Source organism: Stenella coeruleoalba (genome assembly GCF_951394435.1).
Source record: "Stenella coeruleoalba genome assembly, chromosome: 16".
NCBI lineage: Eukaryota > Metazoa > Chordata > Mammalia > Artiodactyla > Delphinidae > Stenella > Stenella coeruleoalba.
The window spans coordinates 76,435,825-76,459,331 of NC_137162.1; the positions used below are offsets into that span (position 1 = coordinate 76,435,825).

General features: G+C 39.0%; 1 protein-coding gene across 3 annotated transcripts in view; it reads right to left on the reverse strand.

The window, feature by feature from the left end:
* RYR2 (ryanodine receptor 2) overlaps positions 1-23,507 on the reverse strand; it is a 719,519-nt gene that overhangs the window by 146,509 nt on the left and 549,503 nt on the right. For all 3 annotated transcript variants that reach the window (XM_079900749.1, XM_079900747.1, XM_079900748.1), the window contains exons 59-63: positions 17,122-17,245; positions 16,449-16,564; positions 13,082-13,146; positions 10,360-10,481; positions 3,709-3,758 (exon numbers count right to left, since the gene is read on the reverse strand). In XM_079900749.1, the coding sequence (XP_079756875.1) occupies positions 3,709-3,758; positions 10,360-10,481; positions 13,082-13,146; positions 16,449-16,564; positions 17,122-17,245 (477 nt within the window). The remainder of the gene's footprint in view (positions 1-3,708; positions 3,759-10,359; positions 10,482-13,081; positions 13,147-16,448; positions 16,565-17,121; positions 17,246-23,507) is intronic.

A 23,507-nucleotide genomic window follows, 5' to 3' on the forward strand; every position in this document is an offset into this window, starting at 1 on the left:
CTATAATAGTAGGACTTAAGTATCTTCTAAATGCTTTAAAATTAGGCAGTTAGAAAGACAGAATTTTCACTTAGCATAAGTGGGCGAAAATGGTAGGATTAAAAGCAATATTTCGTTAGTCAATAATGTGTCCTTGAAAACGGCAAATGGGATCCTTATTCCTTGTCAACCTGCCTGCGTCTTACCCCATCCTGATTCTCCAAAATACAAGTGTGCACCACCTTGCAATCACAAGCATTTCAGAAGTCAAAAGGGAAGCCTAATATAAAATAGATGCTATTTTCCTTACTAATTTTTTCTATAAAGTATTTTAATAGATACCCCAGAACTACTGTTCTGTAGGGAATATGGCTTGTTCCCCTTTTTTAAAACCCTACCTTTTTCTAAGATAAAAGGAAATGGTTTACACACCTTCAAAAGAATATATGAGGAATAAAAACATGACTCATCTCTCTTTAATTCTTAGTGTGCTTCAACATATAGAAAATATTTTAAAGTAGATAAAAGATATACATAAATATAGAAGTTCAAGTTTGGGGAACCCTCACTTTACATATCAGAAAAATTTCTGAACAGCTACAATCTGGCAGACACCTTGGAATAAATATTCCATTACTGATCATACTCAGCTCCCCACAACGACCACCACCAGGACAAGAGTTTTGACTTTTGTTTTTTTTTTTTTGTGGTACACGGGCCTCTCACTGTTGTGGCCTCTCCCATTGCAGAGCACAGGCTCCGGACGGGCAGGCTCAGCAGCCATGGCTCACGGGCCCAGCCGCTCCGCGGCATGTGGCATATTCCCGGACCAGGGCACGAACCCGTGTCCCCTGCATCGGCAGGCGGACTCTCAACCACTGCGCCACCAGGGAAGCCCATCTAGTTTATTTTAATGCTTCCCTCTTGTCTCCAATCCCACCTTGCTGACATGTTTCTGGTTAATGTATCTCTTTCTGTATTTTTGCTCCTTGACACGAAGCTCAAGTATTTCTTTGTTAACCTCAACTTTCACTTCTGTCTTACTTTATTCTTAGGCTAGGTCATGAAACAATTTTTTGAACTAAGCACAGGAAAAACATTTTGATCATTAGTTAATGTCTGCCAGAATACAGAAAAAAAAAAATAATGTAAAGACAGGGCGAAAGAAAAAATAAAAGAGATTAATACGTCTATGTATTTACAAAAGACCACTGTATATATGCTGTTAGGTCTCTCTCTCTCTTCAGGAAAATCCACAACGGTATACTTGATATATCAAAAAGTAAATACTTGGATTATACAACTTCTGCTTCGATCTGGAAATGGCTAGATTATAAAGGCTTCATGGCGCATGTATTTTAAATAACCACGTTCCCTAGTTTAGTGTGTATGTAATTTGATTTATCTAAATAAAAGCTGTACAAATAAGACTAAGATATCTTAGATTTGAAAGCTGTACTGTTACAGTTTACATAGCACTTCAACATTCATCATGTCATATGAGATTTTATACATGCAATAGATCTCTAAAGTTAGTAGTTATTTTAATCTAGTTTAAAAATGAAAAAAAAACCAAACCAACCAAAAAACAAAGGTTCAGAGAAGTTAAGTCCCTTGTCCAAATCATTCAGCTGGTTTAGTTGCAAATAGAGGACTTACATACAGGTTTTCTGATTCAAAGCCCATTATTCTCTCCAGGACATCATGTTAACATCTAAAACCACGCTGTAACTGTAACATGTAAAGTTTATGTGTCTAAGACTTAACATGCTAACACTTTGACAAGTCTATATTAGAGTATGTTTGATTAATAAAAGCTTCTTGAAGTCTGTACTGTTTTACAGGCAAATGCCTAAGCAAATTTAAAACAATAATAAGACACTAGAATAATATAAAGACTGCATTAAAATATGCTTTTGAGATAAAGATACATAGTAGCTCTCCAATAAATTCCTGTTAAAAATAAAAATAATAGTATTTAAAGGCAAAGGGATTTAACATGCAATGATTCCTAAATGAAATACAAGAATCACAGAGAGACGGAATGAATGTTAAAATCCAGTTCTTCTCCTCTGACTGGTATGACAAGTTATATTATGCATTTATCTTCAACTACTGAACCCTTAATATATTCAAAGGGAAAAGAGAGATTAAACAACAGGTACAATTAATACATGGTAATGGAAGTCTACATCAGTAGACCAGTAGATTAGTTTACATATAGTTCCTTTGCAGAGGGTTATAAATCGCAAAATGGCACAAGGCAGGCTTCTGGGATGCTGAAAATGTTCTGTGTCTCGACCTGAGAAAACGGGCAGATACATGTAAAATCTCATCAAGCTATGTCATCAGGCTGTTCTCAAGATCTGCGTACTCTGTCGTATATATGGAATGCCTCAAAAATTTTAAAAAGTAAATTATAGCAAAACATAACATGGGAAACCAAGAAGTTAAAATAGGTAAGAAGCTAGAGAGAGCACAACAGCAAGTATTTTTATGGGGTCCCCATCAGAGCCTTCCTCCATCATGAGAAGGTTAAGGAGTATACAGAAGCTCTGTCTGAACAATTTTCATAGAAGTTTTTCTACGAGGAAGAGAAGTCAAACAAAAGCCAGCCAACTTAGGAGAGCTTTCTGAAGACAATTTCCCCGTTAATTTTGGATAACTGAAACAATAATGCAAGAACTCAGGCAATTTATGAGAAATATATCTTAAAAACACCCAAATACTGGATAGAACAATATTAGAAAGCAAATACAGCATTAAGTACTCACATCCAGAATCTATCATTTCTCAAAAAATGTAAAGAATGTAAAAGTTATTTGCATATATATACACATACACACACGTACATGTACCTAGTTCTCAGCTTATCCACTGTGGCTTTTATAGAAATGACTTAATCCTTAGGTCTTCCTGTGAATGGAATGGGACTTATAACATCTCTATCAGTACACTCAATGTTTTCTTACTGAAGTCACCCCGACGCTGTCTCAAAACCTATAGAGCATTGAGCTAAAATTTGCCTTGGCAGTTACGAAGCCGGATGCAGGAAAGCGTAAGACATAAACTCTGCCGACTGCTATGAAGTCTTAAAGCCCCACGGCAAGGAGAGTCTGTGGAAAGTGAGTGACCGCCCTGCAAGGCTCTTTGAAAGCAAGTGTTTGGGAACATGACTTTCAGCTACGTGAATTCTCAGAAATGAACAAAAACTGACTACCATGGGGTGAGGGGTGCTAGAAAAGTCGCTTTTGCCAAATCCAGGCCTCACTGTCTCTACTATGAAGCTCCAGTGTCTGGAATACAGTCGACATGCAAATCTGTAGTCAAGAGCGTTAAAAGAGTGCAGTTAAAAATCGTTGGTGTATAACAGCTCGTTACTTTATCTATAAGAGATAACCAAACACAAATTCAGAGGCCCAGTTTGGCTTCACCCCTCTGAAATAAAATATGGCAGAAGCTGCCATTTTCATTCATTTGGCCTTTAATAATATAACCTTTTGATTTTCAAGTGTGCTTTGGACTAGTCTATAAAGTTACAGTCTTCAATTTCACCATAGGTAACGCTACTTATAAACAACCTTGAGGACCTTACCTTGGCCTATGACGACCATGCATCCAGCCATGCAAACATGCATTCATGCAACATAGCAGCACACAACACAGTGCAAAAATGGCAAAGAAAACCAAGTGATGGCCATGCTAGTATTTGTTCAAGGGTCTCCTTACCAAATAGTGAAATCCTATGCCTGACAAGAACTCCAAGTTTGCAGAATAGGCTGAAGACAAAAGAAAAACAAAAGAGAAAAGGGAAAAGGGGAAGGGAAGGTAGAAAAGACAGGGAGAAATTAAATTAAAATAAAACAAAAAAAAGAAGAAGAAAAAAAGAAAAATAAACAGCTGATATATGAGCCGGAAAAAAGCAACATGATGTCACGCAGAAAGAATCAATTATCTGAGCAGAATGTGGAGTAAAGATATTAAAGAAAGAGTCTTTGAGTGCATATCTTTAACAAACATGGTTAAAAAAGCACATATTATAAGGAATCAAAAAAAAATTGAAAGCAAAGCTAATTAATATAAAAGCAATCTATATGAACCCCGTAAGAATATAACTACTAGAAAACCACAAGGAGAAAACTTTAATTTTATCTGCCCCAAAGTACTACTGAGGTTCTAGAAATCTGTTGTTATGGATATCATTTAACAATGGAAGTACGGTGCTTGGGGCATAAAATGTTTACTTTTAGTGTGTTTGATCATTTGGCCTTTCCTTCTCCCTGACCTTGACCACACCCCTTACACATATACCAAAGCATCCAGTGCATCTGAACACAATGAACTAGAGAGAGAATTTAAACAACTGATAATCCCTCAGAGAAAAACGTTACAGATGTGATAACTTAAAGGGCTTCTAATGCTAATTCATGACTTGAACATTTATTTCCTCTAGACTAAGTTCCTGGGTCTTCATGTCCTTCCTGGTGGTCACCAATGGGAGATTCCACATAAGGGGGCCCAGCACTCAACATGATGGCATTGGTACGCACTAATGCTTGGATCACAGCCCAGAGCCTGGACAATACCCGTTCTTGTCCTGTCACGTCTGTCACCAGGCAGTCTGGTGGCTTTCTTGCTGGGCCCTAGTTTTAGGAACACTCAGTTTCATGCTATAATCTCTTCTAAACATCCCTCAGGATTCAGCTCAGACATGTTTACTCCAAGAAGCCTTTTCTCACACCACGTGTTCCTTCACCACTCCCAACCCAAGCTCAAAGAAGTCCCCTCCCAGCCAGGGGCCATCTGCAAATATCTACCAGGACACTTAACCTCCCGTATTACAAATGACACTCTTTTCACTTCTATCCAACACTCTTCTGAACCCTCAGAGAGCACCGGTGGTCCACAGCCAGAACTTATCAAAGCCCTAACCTTGAAAATCCATTTGTACAGCACCCCCCCACACTCAGCTTGATTTTCCCAATCATGATGACAGCTATGTCCTCACTGCCCCATCCTCTCTTGCAAAGCTTTCCCATCACCAGCAGTGTGCAGATGTACACTCGTCAGGACTGGGGAGACAGGCTCTATGCCATGGAATCAATGGTGGCAACTGCTCACGGCAGAATGGGAGAAAGGAGTCAGGATCACTTCTTTTATTACAGTAGCCTTTGGCCATCATCTCTCACTTCAGTAACAATGTGAAATAACGTATTGGTGAAAATTAATTATATAGGGCATGGGGTAGCTTTTCCAAGAAGACATTCATCTGCAAGTGCTTAAGTGACTTTGAGGTCTTGGGAAATCTCTTATCAGTGCTAAATATTTTTCAAACAATGATCTATTCAAGTAGATGTTAGACGTAAGATTAGACATTAGCCCCCCCCCAACCCCAGAGCAGCATTATTTATCTTTAGGCTATAACTGAAATGAACAAAGACAATAAAACAAAAGCAACTTTCTCCAGGTGCCCTCATTCACTGAGCTTTCTGTGTGTTAACAGGGATCTGTCTCCATGTAAAGAGTGATTACATCTTAGAATTGTACACACTTCGGATTCTTGGAATCTAGTCTATTTTAAGCGACATCTTTTACCTCTTACTCGCTGACACTCCTAGTATCCAGAGTGAAACATTCTGCGACGTTGAATTTATAATACTAGGATTACGTTTTTAACCTATGAATTTGAATTATGAATTTATAATACTAGAATTATGTTTTAATCTAGACCCGGGGTGCTTTGCGGTGATAGGAAACAGAACTGCTCTGTACCCTGAGCACATTTATGTTGGAGAATCTCTCCGAAAAAAATGACTTCTTATGATATCAGCTGCTTCCCAACGCTAGGTGTTCCTGATTAGTAACAGATGTGCCACCAGAGAGACATACAGATATATAGAAAGCTAGGTCCTAAGAAAAGACAAACCGTATCTCTCTCCCTTCCAGTGCCACCCTCTTTCAGGGTGTAGCTTCTGTGCAGACTCTAAGGTTTGATTATTATAAACTTTGGCCCGTAGTTTTTCTAAAGGCAATTTCCATAATCCCGTTATCCCCTTTCTCTATATCCCTTCATTATTAACATTCTTAAGAATTCATTCTGCAGTTTCCTCCCTGACTCATTGCCTTGTGAGTTTGCTTTCCACCTCATCGCTCTCCTGAAAAACACTCTTTTGAAGTTCTCAGTACCCTCTAAGTAGCAAATCTAATAACCTCCTTTTCCGTCTCCATCCTGGAGAGCTAGCTCTCCACAGTACTTGGCATCATTAACTACTTAAATCTGTGAAACTCTGGTTTCTGTTTTACAGTGTTACTTCCCACTTCCTCTCTAATTAATTGTTCTCTCTATTCTTCAAAGATCCACTTCTGAAAACCCTGGAAATGTAATAATTCTCCAAGTTTTGATTCAGACCTTTCAGCTTCTCTCCGATTCTCCCTTAGTTTCATCTGCTTTCAGAGCTTCGAGCAGGAGATGGGTATAGATTATCCCCAAATATGTCATTTCTTGCCCTGATCTCTCCAACACCAAACACCTACTTCCCACTTTCTGCTGGATATCTCCAGCTGAATGACCTGTTAGTACTTTATCCTTCCATATGTACCTCTTTAACCAAATTTAAACTCTTCTTCTCAAAACTAGTTCTTCTGAAGTTTCTTGTTTTCGCTAGTGAGACCAATATTGTTCCAACCACTCAGCACTGAAACTTCAGCCCCAGGTTGGCCTCCTCCTTTCTGAGATAGGACTCATTCCCGAGGCATGCTTATCTTCCCTCTTCGTGCTTCTCAGATGCAGCCCCTCTCTGCATTTACATCTCCTGCATTTACACTCCCAGCACTTTATATATGGCCCATTTACACTCATCACAACGTAGTTCATGGTTAGCTCTATACGTATGTGTCTCCTCAGCTATCCTTTTAAGTCCATTAAAGTTGGGAACTGTGCTGTTGTATCTGTGTGTTTATCCTCAGACCTAGGACAGCACCTTGTACCCACGGGGCATTCAGAATACTTGCTGAACAAACCCACGGGTAGCACCACCTACTGGAAGCAGCACTTCTGTTACAACAGCTTGCATCCCTGCCATAGCTCCTAACGCCTGCCATGGCTTCCCAGCCATGCTACTCTTATCAACCCTACTTATGCTCCCAGACTGTCCTCATTCTTCTATTTAAAAAGCGTCAATGGCTTCTTAGTGCTAATGAATTAAGTAAAAAGAATAAAGATATTTTGACAGTTACTCTCAATTACAGTGTTCCATCATGAATCTACATAACCTATATTTCTCCTAAATGACCAGCTTCTACGCTGTACGTTGTAATCTAAAAAATATACCTTTTTCTTAATCTCTGACCTACGTATTTTTTAAGATCAGCTTTGAATGTCATGACTCCCATAAACCTCTAGCCCACCCATACCCATCTAAGGGGTTCTTACTTTACTTTGACTCCTAGAGCACCGCTCAGCTTTCTGCTGCTGGAACAATATTTATTCCCATACACTTAGCCACTGTCACGTATACTCCTGGAGTGCAGATGCCCCATCTCACTCACCTCTGTGGACAGGAGAATATTGACTGTAGACAGGAAATGCTCGATACCTAATTTCTAGTACCAGGAGGTCTCTAAACAACTAATGGGAACAACCTGGTTTTAACTGTGGAGAAATTAATTTAGATCCACATAACTACTGCTACACCCAACTGTTAAATACAAATTAAAACGATCATGGCAATGCTCATCACGTGTATACAGGTATGTTTGTTTATTCACAGTAGCAGGGCCAGTTCTTTTTTTAAACCTGTTTTATCGTATTTGTTACGTATTTTACTCATTGAAGTAATATTTAACTGAAGTAGTAAGAAATCAGAGATTTACAAATGTCAGTGATTCCGTTTCAACATGCCAAACAAATTATTTAGTTTGTCTTTGTTAATGTGATAGTGATGGTGGTTGTTTTAAAACATATCTTTATGATTATTAAAGTAAGATTTTTTCATTTTAAAAACTTGTAAAACACATAAAAATAGTAATATAAAATCTACAATGCACTACCTAAAGAAAACCACCATTAACATTAAATTTATTCCTTACCAGTACTTTTCTATACATAAAAATTTACGTTCTTTTAAAAAATCCAAATCAATACTATTTGAACAAATGTTTTATTTTTTAAGTGATAATTTTCCTAAGTTATCATGTATTTGTACCCATCACCATTTTAATGACTGGACAACATGTACCATAACTTATTTACCACCACTTTATTCATTTTTCAACTCTGATTTTTTTCTGAGGATAAATTCTAGCTATGTTTGGCATTAAAGTACTGTAAAGAAATCAGTTACTTCTGTTGTTATGTCTCTCATTCCTGTGTGTTGGAATGTTAATGGCATACATTAAATTTTAATGGCATACATTCCCTTTTGCGGAAGTGCTAGTGGGAGAAGTAAAACTTACCAACCCTCTTTCCAAGAAGTGAAGAAAAAAATTGAAGATGAAATCATTAAAAACTGGGGCAGTGTTATTAAAGGCCCCAAAACTACATCAACGGAGGCTAGCACAGAATCGTGATGTTCTTCTGATTTCTTCTATGAGGGATATAGTTGGTAAAGGAGAATTAGTTACTTCTGTAGTTAGTGAACAGTTCTTAGAGTAAAACTGAAAAATGAATGGCGAAAACAAGACACAATAAAAGGGGAAGGGAAAGAGCAGAGCTTGCATAATTTTTTTTCATTTTTTTCCCTATATTCTCCAACTATATTTTGATTTATGTTAATGAATGTGATTAAATTAACGACACCCTCTAGGAACAAAGTTTCTGTTACAAAAGGTTAACTGGCCAGGAAAGACTAGGAGACTTTGCAGTAGCCTTGGTTCCATAGTGTTTAATGATAACTTGGTGTTGCGGCATTTTCCAGCTACTGTGAGCACTCACCATCCACAGGGGAACAATGGGGCCAGTGGTGTGGATGAGTGCGCGTGTGAAATGAGGAGACATGGGTCTCTCTCTCCCCTAGGGAAGGCGGAAGGAAGGCCACGCCATAGTGGGGAAGGGGAGGGGGTTATCTGCATCTTGGAAAGTAGCTCTTCCTTCCCTTTCCTTCTGGTAACACAGTTGGTGGAAACAAAGTGAGTTACTGGAATGGATTCTCTGTTATTTTAACTGTCATCCATTTTATCAACTTCACAGGAAGCTTATTATTTGAAGAAGTTTGGAAACATTTTTAATGCTGCTGCAATCTTACATCACATGATTGGCTATCTACCTGTTGGTAGACGACCAATTAGACAATAAATTTGAGTAAAGAGATGAGCTTAAGATCCCACCCCCAGCGCTATGCCCCGCAGGAATCTTACTTCCTCTTAACCCTCTGGGAACAGTCTATATTCAATGTCATCTCACCCTGTCCAATAGGCTGATACTGCACTGCCATTCAACATACCATTAAAGTCAAGTCTATGCTATGAATCTAAAATTGCTCTAGAAAAAGTCTTAATAAAAAAGAGGTTTGTTTCCCAGGCAAGCCTCTGATGACAGATCCACAGATACTGTGAAAGGATAAATGCATATTCTTTTAAGATGTTAAACTTGGGATAATACGGCTAAACAGCAATAGATAACTAAAAAATGTCAAGACCAAGGAAAGCCTGTATTCTACTTTATACAGGGTACTCATTTTTATAGAAAGTTTTTTCAAATACAATCTAAAAGTTGGTTTGGACTCCTGTGCAATGTAATATAGAAGAAGGCTTTCTCAGTAATTGATTCTCATGTATACTAAGTGCTGGCAGAATTTTGAGGACTCAAACTTGAAATCCTCAGCAGAATCACAAATAAATCTCCAAAGAATACTTGGGTTTAAAGAGAAATAAGAAAGCACTGCTAGGATGCTGGCTTGACTGGTGTGAGCAGAAAACTTTAAAAAGTATATATGTTTACTTCATTTTATCCCAAGGTGGCTCATAATTTTTTAAAATTTAAAGTTATAATTTCTGAAAATGAGATTCTGCTGAAAAATACAGGCTGGCAAAAACATTCGATTTGAATACATTTTCAGGAATCCAATGTTAAAAAGTATCATTTAACAAAAAATACAAATACACTGATGCCTCTCCAGCCTCTACTTGTGGATTCTGCATTGGGTATTTCGTTCCTTCTACTCAGCATTACATTTAGCAGTAAAATATAAGAAAACTCAACACCTAGAACACATGTATTAACTTGCCAAAACCATCCTTCTCATAGTGTTTGATTCCAAGGGGCCAGGGGCCGGGGAACATGGGTGGGAACTCTTCGCGTGATCCTGCTTCAAGAACCTGAGATGCTCGTTCTCAAAAGGAAATGCACTTAAACAACAGTCTTTATTTTTCATAGCTATTTACCTAGTCACCATTTCTTTCTCTTTGTTTGATGCATGTCCTCCAGAACACAGAGGTCTGCTGGCTGCAGATAAGAAGTATAAACGATGGTTTTTGAAATACTGATCAATTAAAGGAAGAACAACCTGAAAGAAAGGAAAAGAAAACAGATCTACACAGTGGACTCTTCTGGGGGATGAATGAGTGCTGAGTTTTTAGAGCAGCCAGAGTTCTGTCCACATGCAATAAGTCCCCAATAGCCACAGCCATGCCAGTCAGCACCATTTCAAAGTACGCCTCTCATAAGTCTCACTCTGCTGTCTCCAGTCCCTATGTGTGTGTGTGTGTGTGTGCGCATGTGTGTAATTATAAAAAAAACACATCAGATTTTCAATGGTTTGAACTTAGCCTCAATATTTTCTCAAAATGAAACAGTCTTAATATTTTCACATCATGCAGTTCCGTGCCTGAAAGGTTCAGAAATAATCAGTGATGACCTTCTACTGAGTCTCTAGCATGTCTGAGGATTGTAACTGACATGCTATCATTTCATGTATCCCAGTAACCACTCTGTACGGTAGCGGCCATCATCCCTGATTTCTAGGTATTAAATTGAGATGTAGAAAGTGAATGATTTACTCAGAGTCACATTGCCGCTTACCTACCCGCACAAAGCTCTTACCTGGCCTCTGTCAAAGCCCACCTCCCGATTCTGCCCTCTAATCCTGATGGCTGTTGGCCAATTCCTCCCCCTCCTCCGTCCACAGGCTTTGTACCTGCCATTCACTCTGTCTGAGATGCTCTCCCCACACCCCATAACCCACTCACTTCACTCCTCCTGCAGGCCTCAGCGCAGTGGGACTTCATCAGATAAGCCTTTGCTGGCCTGTCAACTAGATAAACTCCCTGCATCCTCTGGTCTTTGAACATCATTTGCAATTTTATATTTTATATGTATGATTTTTGGGGTTAGTCTCTCTCCCTAAGAGTCTCTAAGGCACACAAGAGAAAGAAACATTTCTGGGTTTGTTTCCCATTAAAGCCCTCTCCTGGCCTCTATGACTACTGCTTGCTCTGTTTCATTTACCACTGATGCACCAGCGCTTAGGACCTTGTTGCAAGCCTGTAGCAAGCGCTAGATAAATATTTGTTGAATAAATAAATGAAAAAAGTAATAATAACTGGCATTACCAGTATTTAGACTCAAGTCTGTCTAAATACATTTTTCCCCTACAAGGTAGGTATATTTTTTAATAGGAATACAAAAGCTTTTAGTGATCTTCCTAGGAAGTGGTGACACTTCCTGAACTTAGTGACTGACATATAATAGGTTCTCAATAAATATGTGAATGAATGAATCATAGACTTAGTAGAAATTAAGCCACATTAGGCATGCATCTGCAAACAAAATCACTAGGGGCGCTGCGTGCACAGGCAATGAAATACAAGAATGTATTTTAAACGTGTGATTAGAGGCCATGAATACAGCACTTCTGATCACGGGTTCTCAAGGGCGATTACATCCTAGCAGAACAGATAACCAGCAATGTGCAGCCCAAGACAGACTTCAGAGGACGGATACAGATTTGGGGTGCAAGACTGAGTGGAAAGAAAAGACAAGAGAAATCTCCCTTACAGTAAAGGGTACAATTCTGAAAACATATAATAGAAACCAAATATTAATCACTCAAAATAATATGTAATTTTTTTCTGTTTTTTTGTTTTTTTTGGTACGCGGGCCTCTCACTGTTGTGGCCTCTCCCTTTGCGGAGCAGAGGCTCCGGACGCGCAGGCTCAGCAGCCATGGCTCACGGGCCCAGCCGCTCCGCGGCATGTGGGATCTTCCCGGACTGGGGCACGAACCCATGTCCCCTGCATCGGCAGGCGGACTCTCAACCACTGCGCCACCAGGGAAGCCCATAATATGTCATTTTGTAAATGACCTATAACCACCAAATGCAAGTACTTTGAGAGGAAATGGGCGGAAATCATTAGGTCTTCGGGTTAACTAAAACATATTGTAAATAGGAAAGCTTCCCAAGGGCATTCTGTCTTTGTGCTAGTGAATCTCCAGGACATAATTCCATGCATGGCACAGACTAGGCTCAGAGTAAACACTGAGTACGTGAATGGACCCAATGTGGACACTCTGCAACTCTTCATCTCCTTCCCGTACTGGCTGGAGTGTGCACACAGCAAATTCTTGGTAAATTTGTATTAAATGGAATAAATAAAAATCATGGGATATACTCTAAATATGAACAATTGATCCTCTCTGAGCCTCAGTTTTCCTCTTCTGAGTAGGATTCAGGTCCCACAAGGATTCTATAGTATAGGTTCTTATACATACCCACTGATAAATTAACTCATGCTTTTCCTCTATAACAAAGAAATATCCATCTAAAAATTTTAAATCAGAACAATATTCAAATGTTAGGAAATAGATGTTTCTCCTTTATGTCATAGGATAAAGCGAAAAAAGAGAACTTTGAGTCAGACTTCACAGAGGATAAAGTCATTTGAGAAGTACGGTACGGAGAGCAGAGCGAGTTAAAGCACGACCAAAGGTGCTGGGAGCACATTTATCCCACGTGATCCATGCAGTTATTTTCATGCCACAGAATATTTAGTTAGAGTAGAATTCACATTTGGAGACAAGTGCATTCCATAAAGAGGCAACGATCTAAAGAGTAGATTTGGTAAACAAACATATTGAAGGAAATACAGGATGGACTGTATACCGTACTTTAGCAAAGAACTTGATTTCTTGTTCATAAGGGAAGTGTTCTCCTTTGCTTCTGCTGCCACCATCTGTAGACATGAAGAGTTTTTAAGTACATGTTGCACTTCCAACATTGCAAGATACTCACCCCAAATGCTAAGTTTAGAACACACAGCTAAATGCGTTACCCCACTAAACTGAATACAAAAATATAAAGGCTAACTTCAGTTGTGTAATTTAAAAAAAGATTAAAAACATACCCAAATCAAAATTAAAAAGCTCTTGAGACAGCCCATACATGTGGTTACAAGCACAAACATACTGGTGTAGCTTTGAGATCTGATTGACAAGTAGGGAGGAAACTGGAATAAAGTAAAAATCCCACATTTTTAGCAGGAAAATCCCACATTCTCTTTCAGTAAGAAAGAAGCTCCCTGGGGTGAGAAAAGTGAGTGGAAAATAAGTAAATGTAATTTGTTAGATTTTAACACGAACCTCTAAATAAAGATAGTGACTTCCTGGTGTGACTGCAAGTTACAGCCTTTAATATTAATATACCAATAGAAAAATTTCAGGAAGCCAGTGCCTGTGATGACGGGGAGGACCACAGCTGTAATACTAGGTTGGAAAATGAACATTCTGCTAAAGAATAAAAAAGTTCACCGGTGTCAAAAGATAATTTCCATAAGCAAAGCAAAAAGCCCTGGATTTTCCCCATGGTGTAGAAAATGAGTTCAAGGTTAAGAACTGATTGACTGAATGCGTTTAGCTTAGAAGGTGGCCTTTCCTACCTCCCTCATGCATATAAAGGAGGTTTCATACATATAGAAGAGGTAGCAATAAACTATAATAACCACGATGCTATGCAGAACAGATTGGAGAGCTAAGAATTTCAGAACCGGATATAAGGTTTCAGTAAAATCTGTAAGCAGAGCTTCCATATTTTATAAGAATCAAACTGACTTTTGCTTGAAAAAGTTCTTTTGCACATAGAAATATAAACAATTTGAAATACACTTTATTAAATCTTAAGCATAAATTCAGGATAACTTTTGGAGAACTTAGGTAATACTTTGTAAAATCAGACAGTGCTCTTCCCATGAATAAGTAAAAGAAAATAATGGCTTTTCAATGCTTGCGAATTTCAATTTCTTCTAAATCACTTTTGCGCTAAATCTCTCTCAAGCATATTATGCAGAATGGCTGGATCCACCTAAGGGACCTTCTCATATAAACGTTACTGAGACAGAAATTTGTACCTATCTAAATCTGCTAATATTTCAAACAACTAAATAGGAAATATCTTTCCTTTCATTATATATTTTAACAAAAATGCCTCTGTAGAAAATGTGAAAAGATTTGGAGAGAGTATGATCTGTGATGTAATACAAAACTTCCAAAAAGGCACAGGCATATTCTTACCATCACCATGAGTCTATGTTTAAGAATGAATATATTAAAGATGTGTTGCAAAGGCAATAAAGTGTAAGATAAAAGAAGACGGTATTACAGAAATTTTGGTTTTTAGTAATAATGAAAAATGAAAATGAAAACAAATGATCGTGTAGACAATCTCAACTCTGCTTCTCCTCTTGACAGAATTCTTGTACATAATTTGCCCTGCCAAAGCCACCTGAAAATGGAACAGGTAACATCAGCAATTGTAAAAAAAAAAAAACTAATTTTGTTGGGCTCTATATTAAGCTAACCTTATTTCTCCACAGAATTCTGTTCATAATACCTTCTCTATCCTATAGAAAGAAAGAAATGTGTGAAGTGGGTGAATCTGCCCTGTAGTTAGCTTCTCACCACTCCTTACACACAAACGCTGTCCTAGGAGGTTTATTCAGAAACTTGAATATAATGTGAATAAAGCAAAGCCTAAACACATTTTACCCTTCAAAGTTCTGTTTCTGCTACCCATACATAAGCAAAAACTTTGCTTATTCCCTTTCCAAACGATCACTCTTTATTCCCTCTTCTCCTCTCTCATCAAAAAAAAAAAAACGCTGGATCCCAGAGCTGCTACTCATACAGATACTTTTAAATGTGGATTAGAAATGTCAACACTTAACTTTGTGCATAAAAGCTTCAAAAGTTCACCATGGCCTCATGCTTGTTCTTTGGTCAAATTTCATTCAGACTAATTTGGCTACTAGTCAAGGTGACTATCATATTTAAAAAAATATATTGTTGGATGAGTTACAAAGAGACTGCATATTATAGATTAGTTTGTATAACTGGCCTTTATGATAAAGATGGTTAAGAGAGGAAAAATATAGCATTTGTACTGTAGCTAAAGAGGCAGGTGGAAAAAGAGGGAGGTTCTTTAAGAGAATGATGCTTAAGTAGAAAATCTCTAATCATATTGGGGATCCAGGGGCCAGGAACAAGAAAATACCAGAGCTCGAATTTCTATAAACTTTAATCTGATGCTGTGCTGAAAACTAATATAAATCCTAAGAAAACAGCAGCAAAAAAAGCCCTTGGTTAGGAGGGGTCTGTTGCTGATGTATCACTAAGGGATCTAGGACTATGGGCCCCAAGGAAAGGGGCTGAAAACAGAAAGAATGAGGGTTAAAAAACCAAAACAAAAACAGAAAGAGAACCTTAAAACTGGAAAAGAAAACAAGAAGATGCACCACCAGCAGAGCACACGGCCTTTCAAAAAGGACCAAACTCTACTCCTTTATATCCTAATACCAACCAGTGGCTGGAAGGGGATCTGACACAAAGGTGAGTAACTGACAACTTGAATTTTAATTCAACAATGCTGAGGATAAACACAAAATAAGAGAAGTGAGAGGAGGCTGTCTTGATGATCTGTTCTGAATCTTAGATTTAAAATAAGGAGTTCTTTTTGTACTTAAATGGCACTGAGCCAGATGGGGAAGAGGTCTTTCCTTTTACTCTAAGAGAATAATCAAGTATTCTGTATTGCAGATACTCTAATACAAATGGGTAACGCTGCACAGGCTAGACTCAAGGCCTTTACATTGTCTAGAAATTTGGAGAATCCATAGAGTTGTAGTTTAGTTTTTTTTTAAGAGCAGAGAAATTAATTTCATAAGGAAAGATTTAAGTGTACCTTAAAATCTGATGTCCATCCAATGTATCTTTCAAAATGAAAAATCAATGCCAATAAACATTTTAAGGAGAAAAGTATTACATGTTAGATTTTTTTTAAGTTCTCAAAAGTTACCCATCCTTAAAAATGAGTTTGCCTATTGACTTTTAGACTCAAATTAGTATTATGATGGATAGAAAGTGTTTATACCATCCGGGAGCAGACCACAAACATCCCAGTAGTCTATGCTGTTCTATCTCCTGATGTTGTAAATGTTAAGAGTAACAAAAACTGGGCTGTTAGTAATAGGACTATGGTACCTACCAAACTCCAGGATATACTGGTGGGCTTCGTCCACATAGCGAATGAGTTGCTGAAGGAAACTATAGGCAAATCGTTTCTCAATAGAAGGAGTGTCCAATTCCAGGTCCTTGAATCCTCTAGAAAAGCAAAAAGGAAAAATGGAAACCAACATCTACAAAGACTGTTAGAAGGTAAGGTAAAAACAGAATATATTTTGTTAAATACCTATATAGAGAGAAGTATATTTAACATTTTACATATAGCAATATATAGATGGGTATAGATACACACACACAGATACAGATAAATTTGCAAGGTTAGCTAATATTCTTGTAGGTAAAAACAAAAAAGATTTAATTTATAAAAAATACTTTGCACCTGATATAAAAGTGTACTAAGTAACTATTACTATGTAATAAAATGTTGCATTTAGAAAAATAGAGTGTCATGTTTGCCTAGTGATTTTGCCTAAATGATGGATGGGGACTTAACATAAGAAGTGTAAGGAACCCAATTATGTGGCACAACAGCTAAGGGCATTAATGTTTCTGACACGTATATTTTGAACATACTAAACAGTAGCTCTAATATTGAAAGAGATCACTGAGTTCATTTTCAGCCTTAAATCTGATAGGGATATTTAAATATTCAGTCTTATAACGAGAATGTGTAACTGGAGTAGGTGTACTTTTACCTGGATACAGCATAGCCATTGATCTGCAGGAACTTGAGGATGTCCTGTGCTTTTTCCCTATCCTTGGCTTTCTCTTTGGCCGTCAGTGTGTCATAGGGTACCAGCAGGGGATGGTTTCCACCTCCTAAGAGGATGTCAAGACAGGAACACAGCATAGTAATTAGAAAATAATGTGAAATGAGATACGGCTGCATGTATAATAGGACTGCACTACAGAACTTCTGGTGTCCTCCACTTATACACAGGATATATAGGACTCATATAAGACTTCCCTCTCTCGTGCCTTTAATGCTCCAATTAATTGAGGAAACCTGTTCAAAAAAGACTGTGCTTATGCCTTCTAAGAGGCAATTAAAACATGAACATACAGGCATTTGTAATTTCAAATGCCAATGACATCTGTAGTCACACAAGAAAGGAAAAGAAGCTGTGTTCTCCTCTCCACTGGAACTCCAAATGCAGAGTGTATTTATGCACCAAAACATGCACAGCTGGATCCAGTGAAATTACAGGCATGTTGCAAGCAATACGCTTCATTTGCCACCACACAGAGAGAAGAGAAAAAAAAGTCTTAAATGTGGAATTTTTACTATGCCTCCCAGATCAGAGAGTACTTCATGATCACATCTTTCTACATATACAAAACCCATACTTAGACTGCGGGTACAAGTTGATTGCTCTTAAATATCTAATAAAAGTAACATATGTACTTGATTCAGACTTTTGGCAAGAACCTAGGTTTCTACTATACCTCTTCTGGTAAGAAATACTAAAAGCATTCTTTGAGATTTGAAAATTCTGGGAAGCATTTAAACTTAAAAAAACGGATAAAAAGAAAACAATTTATAAAATTATAAATTTTATAAAAGTTTTTGTAAAAATTATAAAAATTTCAAAAAATGCACTGGTAATTCCAGATGTTAAGATTTGATACAGGGAAGGCTATTAAAGCAGCAGCAACATGCATAGCGTAGTATGTCCCAGATTTAAAGTTTACAAAACACATATAGGAATATATTTTATGCGGGAGGCTGAAATTCCTTGAAATACAACTGCTAAGGGAACACCAGAAAAAAACAACTATTTTGTTTGAATTATGATGACAACATAGAGACTATTAAATCCCTGTCCGATGGGGTTAAGCCAGGAGCTCCCCAAACAATCATAAATATTGAATCGGTCCCACACAAGAAATACGCAGACAAAAAGACAAAGGAGAAAATGCCATGCTCTCCTAGAGCTTGCTTTGACTGAGAGCGCCATCTACAGAAATGCAATCACGCACTGAACCTTCTGACCATTAGGTGACACTATACACCACAAATGCAGAGGGAGAGTCGGGAACTACCACGTTAACACGAAGCATACTAAGAAGCCATCAGTAATTTTACAGTATGATACAATTATTAATGTAATATAATACACTTGTCAGTAGAATACAATTCTCATGTGATACTAAGAAACATTCTGTGGACAGCAAGAAGGATATAGAATCAACTACTAAGCCCACTGAGAACAAATTTGACTTCTATCATAATCACAGATAGAATTTAAAAGCATATTTTATGAAAAAATTTATGAAGCAAACATTTAATCATGCTGCGGTCATAACCTATTTAGAAATTCCACTATTGCATGTAGTTCTTTATTCCTAGAGAAACTGGCAACTTAATTTGTAATCCACAATGATCTGCGGGGGGAGGTCAGACACTAATAGGTTACTTTGGGAAGGGTGAGGGGCAAGGGGGGGGTGGGGAAGAGGGAAAGAGAGAAAGAGAGAGAGAGAATGAATAAAGCCTAAACTTTAAAAATCCTAAGAACGCAAAGTACGCTCTGACTCTAAAACCCTTCAGAACTAGATAGGGTGGGTTCTTTGAAGTCAGCCAACAGACTGGAAATGATGTCCTTTGCTGTGCCACTCAGCTAATGGCAGTGTGACTACCTTGATCTTGCCTATTTACAACATGAGTATAGATACTATGTGGAAGGGAGATAAAGAAACGAGCTAAACCTGAGAGGTGAATAAATATGCAGGAATTCCTAGGACTCTGCCTCAGACATACCGCCTGGCTTGTGTACTCATGCATGCTAAAGGGTCAAAATTGTTTTGACACCAGCACTGTCCTTAGTGACAGATCATTGCAGCCCAAAATATGTGGTAGTGGGGAAAGAAGAATAAAAAGAAATGCTAGTTCTTTACATTTTTCACTAATTGGGGAGCATGGATAATATTTCTCGGACTCTCACTCCTTTTTTCTCTTCATGACATACTCCTTAAACTGCCTGATTTCCCCCAAACTCTGCTAGCTTCTTAAAGTAGATTGGGAAGGCACTGAGGAACAGACAACCTGGGTGAGCAAAAGAGGAAATTTTCTCCCGGTTTTTCTAAAGCAGATTCATCTTCTGCACATAGATGTAGGGATGATAAAAGAGCCCTGAGCCCTGGATGGGGCTGAAACAAAAGTGGGCAGGTTTGGCACTGACTCTCTTAGTTGTCCAAGTGTCTAAATGACTAAATGGCTATTTCAAGTCATTTCCTTATTCCTGACTTCCTGGCTTCTCTCTTCTCTCCTGCTGTTTCTGTCTCTTTCCTATTGTTTTTCAATGTCTCTCTCTCTCAAACACACACACACACACACACACACACACACACACACACACACCCATAGGTACTAAGACATGCAGTAGGTGACAGGCCTCTCCCACACTCCCACCCACAGAGTTGTCAGGACACAAGTTGGCTGTCAAAGTCTCCAGGAGAGGCAGCACGTTGGAGAAAAGACACCTGCAGCTTCTGTCCTAAAACTGTCCACAGTCTCAAGCCTTTCTGGTTCCAAGAATCATTTCTCTTTCCTTTGGCCCCAATAACTTAAAAACCAAGATCCAGTGCTATATATTTCAAAACCTTTCCTATTGGCCTGCTGTTTTAGTGCCAAACAACTCCCTTTCTCCTTTGAAAGGGTAGCCTTCATGGGGTAAGAATACTAATTTCACCACCTCACCTTTCAGCCTTTGCTCCAACTATGCTTGTCTCCCCCCTACACAGTATGAATTTGGACCAGTACAAGCTGGATGCAGAGGTACAGATGCCTCATTTATGAGTGATGTGCTTCAAAGCAAACACTGACTGTAGGACACCCAATGGCTGGCCCAGAAATTAAAGGATGATGATTTTCTAGCATACTTATTAGAAGTGAGTACTAAGCCAGCCGCTTATTACTTTTAGTTGTAACCAAACCATAGTGATTGAAACACACTTAGAAAACAAAACTGAATTTTTTTCATGTAATCTGCTCATGGAACAAATAGTAATTTTGTTAACTAGTTATGTGGACAATGCTCCTTCAATAACCTAAGTGAAAATTCTATAACTCTGTAACTCAGTTACCCATCCATCCTTCCATCCATCCATCAGCCAATCAAACAACTGATCATTCATTTTACAAACACTGATGGAGTGTTTCTAGAAAAACAGGTCTAGCCCTGAGCCAAGTTCTTGAATAGGCAATTTTGGTATATGGAATCCTTTTTGTTCGTTTCTATGCCCAATTCTAATTTGTTTTACTCGGTTTCCTAGTGCTTGGTTGCCTGGTACCGCCCTCCAATATCACAGCTATTCCTTTCATTATGAAATATCTCCACCTCCCAAAATGATCTCCTTCTCTATTCTTACCTGTATCAATAAATAAGAAATAGAGAGTTTCCTGGTGTCCAGAGCTGTACAATAAGGATGACAAAAGTCATCAAAATTGTGGCCCTGAACCTGAACTATATTCTCATTGGGGGAAAGAGACCCACATAGGAAGTAACTAAAGAAAACACACACACACACACATTATAAACAATATGTGTATAATCTAAAGCTAATGCCGCTGATTTATTCAGCTGATACTGAATAAATAACAATGAAAGAGATCATCAGATGCATTAAACTGAAGAAAATATTTATGTAAATATCATATATTTATATTAAGAAATATAATTTTCTCCATAAACTAAGAAAAGATTTGAGAAATGACTAAGAGAATACTAGGTTGTTTTAGTATTTAATAAAAACAGCAGAAAAGAGCAAGCAAAAGAATATAAGAGGGGCGGAGTCAAGACGGCATCCTAGGAGGACGCAGAATTCGCGTCTCCGCACAACTAGGGCATCTACCAGGCCCCAGTGGGGGACCACGGTCACCTGAGGGGACGGGAGGAACCCCCAGCGACCGGGTAGGACGCGGGGTGCAGGGGGAGTGAAGGGGGAGGAGAAGTGGCGGCGGGACGGGACTAGCGTCCCTGAGGGGAAGGGATCCCAGGCCCGAAGGGGGAAATTGGGGAACCACTGGGAGGGCAGAGGATCAAAAGGGAGCGTGGCCAGGTTTCCCCTGCCCACTTGGACCCCTCAGGAACCTGCTGAGATCCCCAGGCCTGATCCTCTGCCCACCGAGGCCCCCTGCAGCCGCGTGGGTCCTGAGGGAGTGGGAGGTGGGGAAGGGGGAGCAAAAGTAAAGCCCAGACCTCCGGGACCGGCATCCCTGAAGGGTGGCTGGCACCCCAGTGGCTACAGGGGAGACCCTGGGGGAGACAGCGGGGGAGGGGCACGAAGGAACGGAGGGGAATGGGGCCAGTGCTTTCCCTGTCCACCTAGGCACCTGGGAGGCTGCTGGGACCTAATCCTCTGCCCTCGGAGCCTCCCTCCTGCTGCTCAGAGCCCAAGCCCCGCCCCTACACTGCCACCCAGGGCCCCACCTCTGTACTTGGAGATCCCCTCCAACGTGCTGGCCGTAAACTCCACCCACACACCCTCACTCAGGGCCCTACCTCCAAACTCCAGAACTGCACACTCCGGAGACCCTCCTTTCCACATGCTGCCTCTCCACTTCTGCGCAGGTCCTAAGCAGAGGCCCCGGCCCACCCAAAACCCCGCCCCTGCCTAAGTTCCACCCACTGCCTAAACCCTATCCCTATAGCCAAGGCGTTTTTGTTTTTTCCCTCTTTCAGATTGGGGTTCTGCTTTACCTGGTTGATCCACTGTTGTTGATTCTTTTATATTTTTATTTTTCCCAATAAATCTTTTATTTTTCTAATTTTATTTTATTCTTTATACTTTGTTAGTGATTTCTCCTTTTGGTGTGTTGCCACCCCCCCCCCACCTGTTTTTTTTCTGTTCTGGTTTTATTTTACCTGGCTGCAGTTGTTTCGATTATAGTTTTATTTTTCCTAATATACTTTTTATCTTCCTAATTTTATTTTGTTTTTTATTCTTTGATATTTTACTGCTCCTTTTCTTCTTCCTTTCTTCCCTTTCTGTTTTTTTTTTTTTTTAACTGCACCATGAAGCTTGCAGGATTTTGGTTCCCAGGCCGGAGGTCGGGTCCAAACTCCTGTGGTGGGAACTCCGAGTCCAAACCACTGGACTAACAGAGAACCTCAGACTCCAGGGAATATCAATCAGAGTGAGGCCTCCTGGAGGTCCTCATCTCAGCACCAAGACCTGGCTCTATCTAAATGCCTGCAAATTCCAGTGCTGGATGTCTCAGGCCAAACAACCAGTAAGACAGGAATACAGCTTCACCCATCAAAAAAAAAAAAAAAAAGGAAATGAAAAGAAAAATATGTTACAGACGAAGGAGCAAAGTAAAAACCTACAAGACCAAATAAATGAAGACAAAATAGGCAACCTACCTAGAAAAGAATTCAGAGTAATGATAGGAAAGATGATCCCAAAACTCGGAAGTAGAATGGAGAAAATACAAGAAACATTTAACAGGATCTAGAAGAACTAAAGAGCAAACGAACGGTGATGAACAACAAATTACTGAAATTAAAAATACTCTAGAAGGAATCAATAACAGAATAGCCGAGGCAGAAGAACGGATAAGTGAGCTGGAAGATAAAATGGTGGAAATAACTGCCGGGGAGCAGAATAAAGAAAAAGAATGAAAAGAATTGAGGACAGTCTCAAAGACCTCTGGAACAACATTAAATGCACCAACATTCAAATTATAGGGGTCCCAGGAGAAGAAGAGAAAAAGAAACGGTCTGAGAAAATATTTGAAGAGATTATAGTCAAAAACTTCCCTAACATGGGAAAGGAAATAGTCAATCAAGTCCAGGAAGCACAGAGAGTCCCATACAGGATAAACCCAAAGAGAAACATGCTGAGACACATACTAATCGAACTATCAAAAATTAAATACAAAGAAAACATACTAAAGGCAGCAAGGGAAAAGCAACAAATAACATACAAGGGAATCCCCATAAGGTTAACGGCTGATCTTTCAACAGACACCCTGCAAGTCAGAAGGGAGTGGGAGGACACTTTTAAAGTGAGGAAAGGGAAAAACCTACAACCAAGATTATTCTACCCAGCAAGGATCTCATTCAGACTCGACAGAGAA